We start from the raw sequence: 14,204 nt of genomic DNA, 5'->3' as shown, positions 1-14,204 counted from the left end.
TCTGATGCAGAAAAGATACAGAAGGTATTCCAAAAACACTTCTTTCCTAAGGAAGTACATATACAATTGCTGACAGTGCCCAGCCTTCTTCAGCCTTAGATTTTACAAGAAGGAAATTTAGCTGCACAAGCAGCAATGTGCATTTAAATAATCTCTGGATTTAAAAAGATCAGACCCTTAACTTTTTTTAATGTAACCAAAATGCCATGAAATTTAGCACATTGCACTGTCTGAGCTCACCAACTGCACTCTCGTGCGGTAGCAGTCTGACAGTAGCGTCTGTTAGCCCATATTCTTCAATAGAACAGAGACTCTCCGCACTCATCCCAGCAGAGACCATATCAGTGATCTGCTGTTCAGGTGTCAGAGACTTTGCACTTCTTTGAATTGCCTGATTTTTATTTATGTACTATCTTTTATCCTTGCTGTCACTTTACCATTACAAGTTATTTGCCCATTGTACAGCAGTTTTTAAAAGATTATGATATAAATCCCTTGATTTAAAAAAAAAAAATCCATTGATTTAAATCAGACTGAGTGTAAAAGTTAGTTATGCCTTGCACCGTTAAAATGTATAAGGAACTAAATTATAAACTCTACTTGATTTTAAATTCTACTGGTAGGGTGTCTCCTCAGTTTTTTTGCTTACATTTGAATTTTAATAAACAAAGTATTGAGGGTTAAGGCATAATCCTGCAAACACTTAACTCGATACATTACTGTAAGCACATGAGTAGTCCCTTTGAAGTTAATAGAGTATTCATCTGAGTAAAGTTAAACATGTGCATAAGTGTTTGCAGGATCAGAAGCTAAAATTGTATCTTTATTTAAGCTTTTTTTCTTGGTAACATGAAATCTTTGTCACTTCAAAACAAAGCTGCTTCAGTGTTAACCGTGAAAAGTTATTTAACTTTGAATATATTAACATTATTGTGAACTCTCTTATATAAGTAGGTCATAATTTTAAAAACAAGAGCCTAAAAGCCAATAGTTAGGGTGCTTTTGGAAATTCCCCCCTTAGATGTCTAAGTGGTTAGGAGCACAAGTCTCATTGACTTCAAACTGTAAAACTTAATGGCAGAGTGTAGCCTAGTGAAAGCATTTATTTTTCTTGATTTGTGGAAGCTCAGTATATTGGAGGGGGAGTTGGTTGCAAATATAATCTGGGCTATTTGCCTATTAATTTGGTGTTTGCATTTGTGTTCTCATGGTAAGGATGTCAATGAAGCCCTGGAGTTATTTTTTTTCAGCACAGATGAACATTTTAATTGGGAAACTTCTTAGTTTAAAAATGGAAAATCTGAAATTCTTCTCCAAGTAGGAAACTAACTAAAGATACCCAAAACAATCACTCCAGTGATTTAAAACCATATCAAATTGGAAGAAAAAAATCATTATTTACATTTTAAAACGTTACTCTTATTCAGCCTGCATTTGCTAGAATATTACATTTTACATTTGATTGTGCAATGGTTGTTCACAGAGGAAAGTAGCAATCTGAGGTTTCTATATGGTTAACAAGATGGATTCCAAACAAACCCATGAATTAACTGTTTGTTTTTTAATTAACCAGTTTATTATGATGTAATAAAAGTGGAGTGATGCAGATACTGGCTCAAACTTACTGGGAAAACCATTTCACTTTTTTTCCCCCCTCTTTTAGTCTGCTTTACAAGAACTTGAAGAACTGAAACAGATTGTTCCCAAAGAGTCTCTTGTTTACTTCTTAATAGGAAAGGTAAAAACTGAACATAGTTCTATGAAATATAGCTGTGATCATAAGTACCTGTGATTTCCTTTGTTGCTGAGAAACAAGCCTAGGTGCTAGTTTTCTCACTATCATGAAGCTGCTTCCATTTTGGACAGGGTGCTGAAAATTCCCACAGTGCCATGTATGCCTCACCACATATAAACTGGCAACTGCATTTGAGATTAGTTCTTGATCAAAATGGGTTGTCTGAGCTTGTCCTAGTAGAGCTCTATTTCTGAAAGAATTACTTCGGTTGTTGGAGCCTGAAGCCTGATTTCACCATGCCACCAGCATCCTTTATCCCCACCATAACTGCACCACTGTCGTTTAACCTTGAAGGATAGTGTATTCTAAGGACTATGGAACAGATTCATACAAAAATGCCTGTATGAAAACAGGTGCATGATTTTCTGTGCATACCTGCTGCACCTTCCCTTGAAAATGTGACTCTAAAAGTACAGAGACTTTGGTCAATACAATAATGGTGCAGAAATAGTGTGCTGGATAGAATCCTACCTCATCCGGGGATAGAGCCCTATCTCAACTCATGTCGTCATCTTAGACATGCATTTATAGAAACCTATTGTAATCACATTCTAGTCTGTTATATCAGAAATGCTGAACAAGGAACGCCTGCAAAATTGTATGGAGTGTAAAACACCTACACGGGGCAGGCAGGACTTCTGTTTCATCTAAAGATCCCTACACAACAACGACATGGAACCAGGTTATTTTGGAAGAATGAAGAGTTGAATCCGCCTTATTGAGATTTGAACCTCTGGATATTGGGAGTCTAGGGGTTTTCAAATCTAATGCTTAACCCACTGAGCCGCACAGTAACACCACTAACAAAATCCACCTCATGCAACTTCCCACCCTATTCATTTATGTTGCTCATTTTGGACCTGCTGTAGTGTTCCCTAATTGGGCCTTGGATGTTTGAGAGAAGTCAATTTCCATCTCCTTTTTAGTACATTTATTTCGAATTAAATGAAAACTCATGTCTTCACATTTCACAGTGTATTAATATTCAGAATGTTGAACTGAGCTAAATGGATGCAGTTTTCTTTTACATTCGCTGTTAGTTTTGTCTTGCAGAGATTTCCATTTCCTGTGGTTCAGAGCTATATCGTGCACTCTGTGCCTTATGTTCTAACTGCAGATAGACTAAAGCATAAAACCTTCCTTCTGAAAGGTTTAATGCTGGCAATAGCATAAAGGGATTGCTGCCTAAAGGGCTTGGGGTGGGGGGAATTCACTTTTGTGTTCCTAGGACAAACCTATTTTAAATTAAAAGAAAGAGATGCTTGTGAAAGATGACTGGCTAATAGCTCTGGTAATAGAAGTCCTCTCTTGATGAAGAATATACAGCATGGGCAGTAGCAATGCCACCCACCAATGTGCCTCAGCCCTGTTCTGCAGAGCCTTAAGAGGATCACCTGAGACTACTTCTGGCGTGGAAACTAGGAAGTGGACTGAGACACATTCATTTCACGTAGAGCACCAAGTAGCCATTAAATGTTGGTGTCTTTTGGTCATTGCCAATCTGGAATGGGTTCTATCCAGTCACCAAGAGGCGTGACAGGCTCTGTATCAGAGTTCTTTGAGACATTCAGTTCCTTCCTGGACTGCTTACAATGCATGCTAATGTCCCATTCATCCAGCAGTCTTTCGCATGACAGTAGGAATTATGAATACCACTTAAAAATAACTATTGGCTACAAGCCAGTGTTGGATAAAATGATATCAAGTAGCAACTTAATGGAAAATGTAGTGTTAATGTTTTTATTTTTAGGTTTATAAAAAATTGGGTCAAACTCATCTGGCCCTTATGAATTTCTCGTGGGCAATGGATTTAGATCCTAAAGGAGCCAACAACCAGATCAAAGAGGCCATTGATAAACGTTACCTTCCAGATGATGAGGAACCGATAACTCAAGAAGAGCAGATCAGCGAATGTTATCCATATGAGTCAGGTTTGTATTTCCAGCTCAAAATCCAAATTAACTGGTTTTCTAGTAGAAAGATTTTATGTTCCTCAGTAAAGCAGAAGCCCAGACTATAACTGCTTACCTATTTGCACAGCAAGCGGCGACTCCAACAATTCTCTTACTGCTGATCTAGCTGGGTCTACTTGTAATAAGCACTTAGTGAAAGATTGTTAGATTTCTTGAGAGATTAGATATTTAATATTAATATAAGGACTAAACTTTGCAGAACCAGGACCTAATAAACTGTTATAAGATATGACTTATATAAATACTGTTAATACTTTTTACAAGATAATTATACACCCTGCAACCTGAACCTTCTAGTAAAGGGGCATCTAATCCTTCAGGTATCTGAAGGGTGTAACGAGCAAGGAAATAATGGAATTCTTTGTTCAAGGGCTCAGACCAGCATAAGTGTAATGAGATAACTTAAGCAAAGAAAAACTTGGGTTCGATGTCAAGAGAAAATACCCCTAATAGTGAGATTTGTTAGACCTTGGAATTCTCTCTCGAGGAAAGTTGTAGAAGCCCTGTCGTTTGAAACTAAGCAAAATAAAGTACTAAAAAAATACACCAGAGGGAATGGCCTAAATCTTTCTCATCTAACTTTTTATCCAGAAGTATGGATGGTCATAAATATTGATGAGCTTGACATGAACTAGAAAATGGATGGATAGACTGTTGCAAAAGAACCGTTTTGTTTTCTTCATTAGGCAAAAACGATACTATAGAACTTCAAATTGTTATAGTCCATTGTAAAATTGTGTTGAAAACTTTATCAGATGTATTGCTGGTGTGTATCCCATTGATTTCAGTAACACCTTCCAGTAAAACCATAGCATCTTGTTTTTTAACATGCTTTTTATTTCCTGAAATGGTAAATGTTTTTGTTTGTTCTTCGGTCTAAACTAATCTAAACGTTCTAGTATATAGTTCATCTACACCCAGCAGATGGAGACAGAGCACTTGCACTTTTGAGAGGTGACTGCAGCTTCTGGAAATAAGCACTACAGAAATTTTGTACTAGGATCCTTTTTACATTTTTGATTATTATTTTTTTTTTTAAATAGAAGCTTGAATTCCCCAGATATTACTTAAAGCCTTCCAAATGTAAACCAGTGCAATCCTCCTGACTCTGCAGACAGACTGAAAAAAATACCTCAAAGGTCTAAACTGCCAAGTGACCATTTTAGCATGTGGTGAGCCTATTGTAGAGGCAGCATAGACTTTTTAAAACATGTTGGCTAACACATTCTAACACACCTTTAAGTCCCCGTCTAGGCAAGGTTCTTAAAGTAAGCTTTCAGAAAGGGACCGTGTCTTACTTCTGGGAAGTGCCCAGCATACTTCTGGGTATTATGAAGGACTACTATTTTCCTTGGCATCAAAACATTTGGAAATTCAAATAAATACTTTCATAGTGTAAACTGTGCTACCTAAAATGTACCTTTAAGCAATACAGGTAGGCACAATCAACCTGCTTGGAAAGTGACCATCTCCTTGAGCTATTTATCTTGCTTTACTGCAAATTTTAACAAGGACAGAACTTGTTGAGAGCTGCTTCTTACCAGATGAACGTTCATTTTGCTTTGCTGATCACCGTGAATATTTGGGGGCGGGGGGGAGTAGGGAGGAGGGGTTAGATGCATTTCCTTACCATGCTCTGGGCTGTGCCTGTGTACAAACTGAATGAGGGCAGAGTAGGTACAGTATCTGCCAATAAACTGATTTTACATTTGTTTAAAAAGTCTGTATAATCTGGCATTTCTGAGTCTTTTACTAGCGTCCATTCGTTTGCTGTAAACTTCACTCTGTCACTTGCAGCATGGGGGCTCAGAGTATGGCAGTAAAACCTGTTTCCATCCTGTTTTAATTTCACTATCTCTGAACACTTTACCATTGTAAATACTAAGTAATCCTTAAACATTACAAGCTATCAGTCTCTTTGGGGCAGGGCAGGTAGGTAAATCAGTCTGGCCTTCCCTGTTCACTTTATAATGGGATCAGATCTTACTCAGTCTCTCTCCTAGCTCAGTGACAGGAGGTGGTTAAGGAGGCTTTAAAATAACGAGGGTGCTTGTTTTTGCAAGATGCACATCATGTTGATTCCCTTCTCAGCTCTTTTATTTAGATCTCGTTAGGCTGGCGTGGGTCACTGGAGGGGAGAGTGAAAAGAACTGGGTTTTGAAGAGGAGAGAGGTTGTGTGGCATACGGGATTAGAAAGGACAATCCAGGGATGGGGGGCAGTGTGGGAAAAAGTTACTGGGGAGGAGGGAGTGTGGAACCCTCTATATTTATAAGCTATGATAGAGCCTTGTTGCCACTGTTTTCTAATATGGTGGACTTGCTTATGTAAAATGTGCATGTCTTCTACCAAAGAGCCTAATCCCTTGTTTGTGTTTTAAAGTTGGCACAGATGAATCCCAAGAGAGCAGCATGACGGATGCAGATGACACGCAACTCCATGCAGTTGAAAGTGATGAATTTTAACCTCCGAAAGCCAGTATCTGAGCTTGGATGTGTGATTGGTACTGTTGTGTTCTCCCCTTCCTTCACGTACTGGGTCTTCACATCACTGAGCCAGCATTGTCATTATTCTCCACTGACACCATGAGTGCACCACTCATCCGATTTTAAACATACACCGAATTAATGGCAGTGCGATGTTTAGCTGCTACTGAGACTGACTAGTTGGCTCTTATACCTTTATGAAATGACTCTTTGGGGAGGAAAAAAACATATTTTTTTCCAACTCTTCCTTTGTTGGAAAGCTATCATGGAAGAAAGACTTGTGGTTTGCTCTAAGTGAGCCGATAGATGTGGGAATAGAACAAGAAACTGCTTCCTTAGTACTTTCTCCAGAAACATGTCTTAGTTTGATTCTTTCTTGGTAAGCAGAGTGCTGAACTTCCATTTCCAAGTTCTTCAAAGACAGCGTTAAGTGTAGGATGGGACAGGTTAAAAACTTTTGCATATTATAGTGTAACTTAAATGCCAGGGAATGTAAATGACCTTAAAGCCACAGTGTCTCCAGTGAACAAAATACAGTGCACATGCTCGGGATTCAGAGTGTGTCAAAATATATAACCTATCCGGTGTCCCTACGTAGGGTAAACTTGTTCTTAGCCAGAGGAGCACATTGCACCATAGCAACTATTACAGAACGCTTTAATATTCTAGCCAAGAGTTAATTGATTCATCTAATTTCCAAAATGTCAATTGTTGTCTACTTAGTACTTCAGCGAAACAAGTCATTAATGTGTTGCCTCTTCTTCAGGTGCCCCTTGGATTCGGTTCTGATGCTCAGAGAATAAAAAGTTTATTGTAAGAGCAAAATAAAGAGAGACATGTAGATAAAATTGTAATGTTGAAAGGATAAAAGTAATATAAGCCACAGTGACAACTTGTTTCTAAGTAGATAAAGAAGCCAGGAAGACAGTGTAAGCCTTAACACAATCAGAACCTTACAGTAAGATGTATCAAATATTTGTCTAAGACAGTATCCTTTTAAAACTTATTTTGTAAAGTGTTGTCTGAGCAGGATGCAAAAATGTGCAATTATCTTTTTTTATCCATTCTTTAAGATACTTGGAGAAAATTCTCACTCTATATCTGTAGGAATTGAGTGCCCTGGAGGCTGTTTCTGTGAGAAGAAAGCGAGGCTATATTAAAGAATCCAAAATTATCTTTCTCTGTAGCGCTCTGCAACAAAGATTGGTGCCCTTAATGCAGTGACCGTAAAGAAAGTGTATGATATCATAACAGTTTTTTAAAGAGCAAATTATGCACAATAAATTGGGAATGATTCAAATTTCACAGCAACATATTTGTTGTGATCAGTCTTAAAATTTGTTCTGTTCCTTTCCTTTTAATGAATATTGTTTTTAGAAGACCTTTAGTTACCATTAGTAGAACTTTAATTTTTTTTTAAATATATATATATTTTTTTTAGTGTCCTTGTCCTAGATTAGGTACAAACATGTCCTATCACGCCTACTGTTTGGTTGTGAGAATCATTTTTTACCGTAAGGAGAAAAAAATTCAAAACACCTGCACCAAAAATCTCATTCTCCATTATTCTGAAGTGGGTAGACAAGCAGTGAAAATAGGCTGAATTCCAGTCCTAGTGAAAATCTCTAAAACATGGGAGGTGATATTGGATGAAGCTTTGTGCTTTTGTCAATACTGTAAATCTGTTTATTGCTGAAAATGGACTAAATCTCATTATAAATCATGCAAGTGTTTCAGCTGCGTAAAGAGTGCACTAGATGCAAGATTTCTTTGGTGCTAGAGAAGTATTGCAGTTAGGCTCTTGCATGATAAACCAGCCCTTAAAAGGAAAACACCAGGGTTGAAATTCCCCAATGGAATTGTACTATAGTAAAGTATCCTCACCTGCTGTTCACATGTAGTATTCATGAAGTTACCTATATCTGCATGGTTTTCTTTCTTTTCCCTCCCAGTCTTAAAGCAGCTGTAGCACTCCAAGATTCGCACCTCCATAATAGGGTTTCCACAAGAGTGAGTTACAAAGAAATAACACATTGTACAATCTGGAGTTAGTCTGTGTGAATATTAGCTACACAGTATAATTGGCTACCTTTTGGTAGTTGAAGTTTACATTCTCTAAAAAGCAGGAGTCTCTCTCTCTCTCCCCATGCCCCATCTACTTGAGAGCTGGAAAATTATGGTTCTTGCTGACAAGGTTTTAGGCCCCAAATTTGACTTAGTTTTATTCCTTGTCTGTTTTCAAAGCGCATGTGCTAATTTGGGGATTTTCCTGAAACAAATGCTGCTTGTTTATTTGGGGGCCAGAGATGGAAACTAGCAAATCCCCCATATGGGAAAAAATACCTTGAATTTCCTTTATAGCTGTTTAATTTTTAAAACAATTTTGTTCTTTAAAAGTTGTAAACTGTTATATTGGAATTCATTTTTAAATACCCGGCAAAGGGCTCTTATCTCAGATAAGATTTTTAAAAGGATGCAAATTCTAAACTGAACATTTGTGCTCAAAATATTAAATTGTCCCCTGCTTTAGATATACGTCATCACCTACATTTTATTTTTCTCAAGAATTGCAAGTTACGTTTAAACCATGCTGCTATTTTACCTTCTTAAAAAAAAACAACCACCACCACATGAAAACCATTATTTTAATCAATCTACTTATCTGCTCTTTGAGGGGCGAGGGAGGCGAAATGTGAAGGCGCTCTGACACCCAAACTAGAGCAAATGTGTTCACTGAAGAATTAGGGGACTGTCATTTATTAATACAAAAACATGAAAAAATGCAAAGCGTGGGTGTGGTGTGTACTATTTGCATTGAAACAATGTAATTTTTGTCTTTTTTCCTTTTTTTTTGCTTTTCCTGACTTTTATTTCATAAATTGTACAGTCTTAGAAAAAAGTCTTTTCTGTTAATATATTTGCAATTCATTAAAGGATGTGGAAATCCAAATAAACTACTTTTAAAAACAGTTTTATGATCTGGTGCTAGATGTATGGATCCCTCCTCCTCCTCCCCTCCCCCGAGAAGCAGATGAGTTGCTCACTGAGGGCCCAGTCCTACAAGCACACTCTCCTTTTTGAGTTCAGTGGGATTTCTCACATGTGAAGTGTTTTCAGGGTTGGGGCTTAACTGTGGCTGCTTTTTGTGTGCTGCTGGTTGACCTACTAGGCTGGAATAACGGAAACTGAGTTGTTTTTCTTCTTGATGGATTTGGCACTCTGGGACAGCCTCTTTAAGCACGAAACCAGTACAAGCGGCATTGTGAGTTCTGCACAAATGCATATGCACACACACTCCTCACCTCTGTCCCAGAAGGATCAACTGCGGGATGTTGATCATGTTGTCCATTCAGTCCTTGACCTGTCTGAAGAGTTAGGTGGGTGGTTTTTTGTTTTTTGGGGTTTTTTGGGGGGGGGGGGTTGGTTTGTTTAATGGAAACCATCTGCAAGTACTTGGCAGTGGAACTTTCATAACAAGGGTGAATGTACTTGTTTACTGAGATTTAAACAATCTATACTTATCAGATCTATTGGGTAATGGACACTACTAGGTGCCTTCATGACAGAAGACAAGATCAAGAGAGACCTTTGGCTCTTGACACACCAGCGCGTGCTGCTTACAGTGCTGGTATATTCTCTGGTGACTAAGGGTCGCAATAGTGGGGTGAAATTTTGACACTGACTTCTTCTCCAGCCACAATATTAACGTAGCAATCATTTGGTGTGAGGAAAGAGGAGAAATAATATGTATAGGAGAAAAGGTAGCCCAGACCAAAACACCAAATAGTCCCCTAAAATCACCCATTCACTGATGCCAGGCTTTGAAACCATGTGAAAGACCCACATGGAGAAGGGGGAAGTGACTACCCTAAGGGCTGTGAAATGCACAAAGAAAATCCTGAAATATTTCTCATCTTTCCATTTTGGTAACCTGAGGTTTGTTACAACAATATGTAACACCTTCAGACAAGTCATCTTTTTCAAATTGGCTGTGTTCCTTTAATTTGAGGCAACTTTAAATTGTATAGGAGGTTTTATTTTACCTCTGCTCTGATGCAAAATACAGACAAAAATGTAAAGGCTCCAAGCCTCCCTCTCCTTTGTTTTCCCACCTGATACGCTAGACCAGTCTGTGGTTGATACGGAACAAATTCTGTACTCTGCTCCCATGGACACTATTACATATTGACTTTGGCACAAGACTATTCAAACCTGCAAAAGTATTGTTTAGTGTTTGCAGACAAAATATGTTTAAATACTGCATGGTAGATACCAGCCTTATAATACAAGCAAGGATTTTGTTTCCAGAGGAGTATTTGAATCTGAAGCAGACTACTTATTGGGCAGCACTGGGAAAAGCCCTAGCTGAAATTAAATGAACAATAGTATTGAACTTCTGTAGCAAAAAAAGCAAGATTTTGCTTTCCATATTCACTTTTAATAACTTAAGAATTTGCATACTGGATCTAACCACTATCCCTACACCAAAAGTGGCCAGTAACAAATACTTCAAAGGAAGGTGCAAATATATACCATAATGGACAATTATGTTCCTATCCAAGATACCTTGACTGTTGGCTCCATTTTCTGCTCTGTTAACGTCTGAACTAAAATGGAGCTTAAAATTAGACAAAAGTCAGCTGTAAAACAGAACTAACACTTTCCTTGTGACAAGGTGGGTAAGGTAATATCTTTTATTGGATCAACTTCTGTTGGTCTGAGAGAAGCTTTTGAGTGGCACAGAGCTCTTCACTATCCTGGGACCAACATGGCTGCAACTATACTGCATAAAACTTTTCCTTGTATACAACTTACCCAAGCAAAGTTTCCAGCTGATACTATTGACCACAGCCAGGCTATATTCACTATTCCACTTACTAGGTTCTTGCCACAAAGTCACTTCTGACTTTCAGTAGCTGCATCCAACTACTTCAGAGAGACCTTGCATTTCTCTGCCTATTCTGCCAAACCAGGCCTACTGAGGCTTTAAAAGAAAGAGCCAATGAGCATTTTGGGACAGGGACTATCTCTTTGTTCTGTGTATGTACAGCATGCAGCACAATAGGATCCTGCTCCATGAGTGGGGCTCTTAGGTACTACCCTACACCAATAACAATAGTTGCTATAGTTCACAATCAGAGGTAAAGATACCCACTACAGGTATGTAATGTAAATCATGGGATTCGCTTCAAGACACAGCCATGCCATGAAAAGGATTAGAAAATAAAAACAGACGGGGCTTTTCTTTAGTGTTTGTATTGGTCTACATTTTGAAGCCATGATCCTGCACCATTCTCTACAATGAAAGTAGGATTGGACCTTAAGAATTATAACTGCACTCACTTGTCCTCCCCCCCCCCCACACAGAATAAATGAATACCCTCCTTTCATTTGTTTCTGTTGTCTCTAATCTCTCTATTTCTTTCCTAACATATACTTGAACCTCCAGGCTCATGCATGTGAATGCCTTCCAGCTTCCACCATCTCAATTTATCATTCCTGTATAAGGAACTGTGCTATAGTAGAGACAAGAAGTGTGTGGGGAGCTGTTCACTCTAGCCCAGGGTCACTTGCTGGGTGACCTTGGGCAAGTCACAATTTGTGTGCCTTAGTTTCCTCAACTCTAACACTGGGGATGACAGCTATTTGCATATTCCCTAGGGCTGATTATCAAGTTTTTATTGATTGCGTGTAAAGTGCTTTAAGAGTTTCCACTGGAAACTCATGAAGAAAGCAAACTATTCATAAAATTGGATTATTAAAATGGAATAATTAACGTTCTAACTCTTAGACCAATCACAGAAATATTGTGCAATTTGGGACTTTGGTGTATGCATTGTTTGATATCAATGAGATTACAAATATCATCAGATGACCAGTAATCTGTACAGCCTTTACAAAGAGATTGTACCTGGTACTACCTCTTGATTTATTGCTCCTCCTGAGAATAATTTCTCATACTGCATTGTCTTCTCACCTGCTGTAATTTTGCTGAAGTGAATCCACTCCAAGTGAGAGATACTTTAAGGGATAATGTTACACAGGATGTCAGAGTCTTGCCTCTGTGCTGTTCAAACTATACTTTTGTATTATGGTAACACCTAGAAGTTCTAAATTAGATTGAGACCCCTTTGTGAGCAGTACTGTGCAAACCCCTAGTGAGAGACCATCTCCGCCCTGAAGAGCTTACAGACAAAGAGGGGGAGAGAGAACAGGCACAAGAGAGGTGAAGTGACTCGGCTGTGGTCATCCAGCAGGTCAGTGGCAGAGCTGTGAATAGACCAACCATGTTGCCTCACCAAAGCACTAGACAGGGGATGGGATGGGAAGTTGGAACTAGAATGTCTTGTGCCAGTTGAGATCAGATGATTCTGGAATGTCCCATGGCAGTTAGCCTGGGTGGTGGGAGAGGGACTGAGGCTTGTGCAGCCGTACATAAGGAGGAGAGATGGAAGGCTAATGGGGAGTGACGTGAAATGTGTCAGAAGAACTCCAGTTAAGGATGGGAGTATGAGATGAAGGCAGGGAGCAAAAGAGGAACCAAAGGAGACAACGAAAAAATTAAGATAGAAGAATTCACCCAGAAAGTTGCAAGCTCTGGGGAACTCTCTTACCTGCCCATCTCCATCATTTATTTGTATTACTCTAGTGCCTAGGAGCCTTACTCATGGATCAGGACCCCATTGTGCTAGGCGCTGTACAAACACAACAAAAAGACAGTCCCTGTCCCAAAGAGTTTACAATGTAAGTATTTCTAAATGCATCGTTCTTGTATATTTTCCTCCCCATTGAGTTAATTCTTGTCTGAGACAGTGCTGTTGAGAGGTACAGTACATGGTGTCTGCCAGGTTTGGCCTTGTGGGGGGTGATCAGGGTGGCCGCCTTGGCAGCCAGCTTTTGGGGGAGTGGTGTGTGTGGGTGTCACATTGCTTTGCCACCCTGAGTGGGAAAACACCTAGGAGGCCCGGGCTTCAGAGGGTGGCAGTCATAGCGCTTGCGATATCTATGTACCAGGGGCTGGTGAGTCAGTTTGTTGGCCATGAATATCCAAATAGGTTATCTCAAGTCTCCTGTCATGTAGCTGGCAGGAACAGGTCACTGTAGACACTTGGTGGATAATGAACAATTCACCCAATGACAGGAGGCAGGTGCCTATACTGGGGCCTGGGTAGTGCTGTGCTTTCTAACATGGGCAGGCAGCTGAGAGTATCTTCCTTGTGAGTATGCTGCAGTTCCTATACTTCAGGAACTCCGAGTGAGACCAGGGATATCAAGTTAAAACCACACCATTAGGTATAATGACAAGAAGGCTCCTACAGACTCTGAGCATGCAGACCCCATGTGTGTCTGCTGCACCAGCAGCCTCTTACACTGGGAAGCCTTCTTGTGATTACACATGACTAATCTTAAAGAGACTACACAATATTACTACATGCATCGCCTTCATTCTATTCCCATTGAGAATTGGCATCACTTTGACAGCAAAAATGAATGTCACTGGATTACAAAAATCATAATATACAGTAGACTCAGTGTTGGAGACAATCCAAGTGGCGATAACACTTGGTAAACTGCAGCAATTCTGGAGAATAATCTTCCTGACATCTGAGGCTACGGCTACACTGTCATGGGTGCCCAAAACTTGTATGGGGCTTCTCCAGCCTGCAGGGCTGGCTTCTACACTTGAGCATGCGTGTGTGTATCAAATAATGCAGAAAGGAAAGCGATACAAATATAATATCGGGATGGCAAAGTTTAGATGCTAGCTGTGAGAGTCCACAGTTATGTTCAATGAGGGAGAACAGGATGAGTTACAGAGGGACCGAGAACCTGATCCTTTCTCTGGCTCTTCAAGCAGCCAGGAGGCGTTGGAAGGGATGGAATGTTAGGGTCAGAAAGTTCTGTGGCAGTTGGGACCAGCAGGTTCCGTGGCCGTTGGGAGCAGAAGGGC

At 39.5% G+C, this 14,204-nt stretch overlaps 1 protein-coding gene across 5 annotated transcripts in view; it reads left to right on the top strand.

The window, feature by feature from the left end:
• CDC27 (cell division cycle 27) overlaps positions 1-8,868 on the top strand; it is a 51,793-nt gene extending 42,925 nt beyond the window's left edge. For 4 of the 5 annotated variants that reach the window (XM_026654697.2, XM_026654696.2, XM_026654695.2 and 1 more), the window contains exons 17-19: positions 1,664-1,738; positions 3,546-3,726; positions 6,150-8,868. In XM_026654697.2, coding sequence (XP_026510482.1) covers positions 1,664-1,738; positions 3,546-3,726; positions 6,150-6,232 — 339 coding nt within the window. In that variant the 3' untranslated portion in view covers positions 6,233-8,868. Of the gene's footprint in view, positions 1-1,663; positions 1,739-3,524; positions 3,727-6,149 lie in introns of those variants that run through there. The other variant, XM_026654699.2, reaches the window with a different exon arrangement.
• Positions 8,869-14,204: the final 5,336 nt, after the last annotated feature.

The sequence above is a fragment of the Terrapene carolina genome, unplaced genomic scaffold, assembly GCF_002925995.2.
Source record: "Terrapene carolina triunguis isolate 2854851 unplaced genomic scaffold, T_m_triunguis-2.0 Scaffold193, whole genome shotgun sequence".
In the NCBI taxonomy this organism is placed as follows: Eukaryota; Metazoa; Chordata; order Testudines; family Emydidae; genus Terrapene; species Terrapene triunguis.
This window is presented reverse-complemented; position numbering and strand designations above follow the sequence as displayed.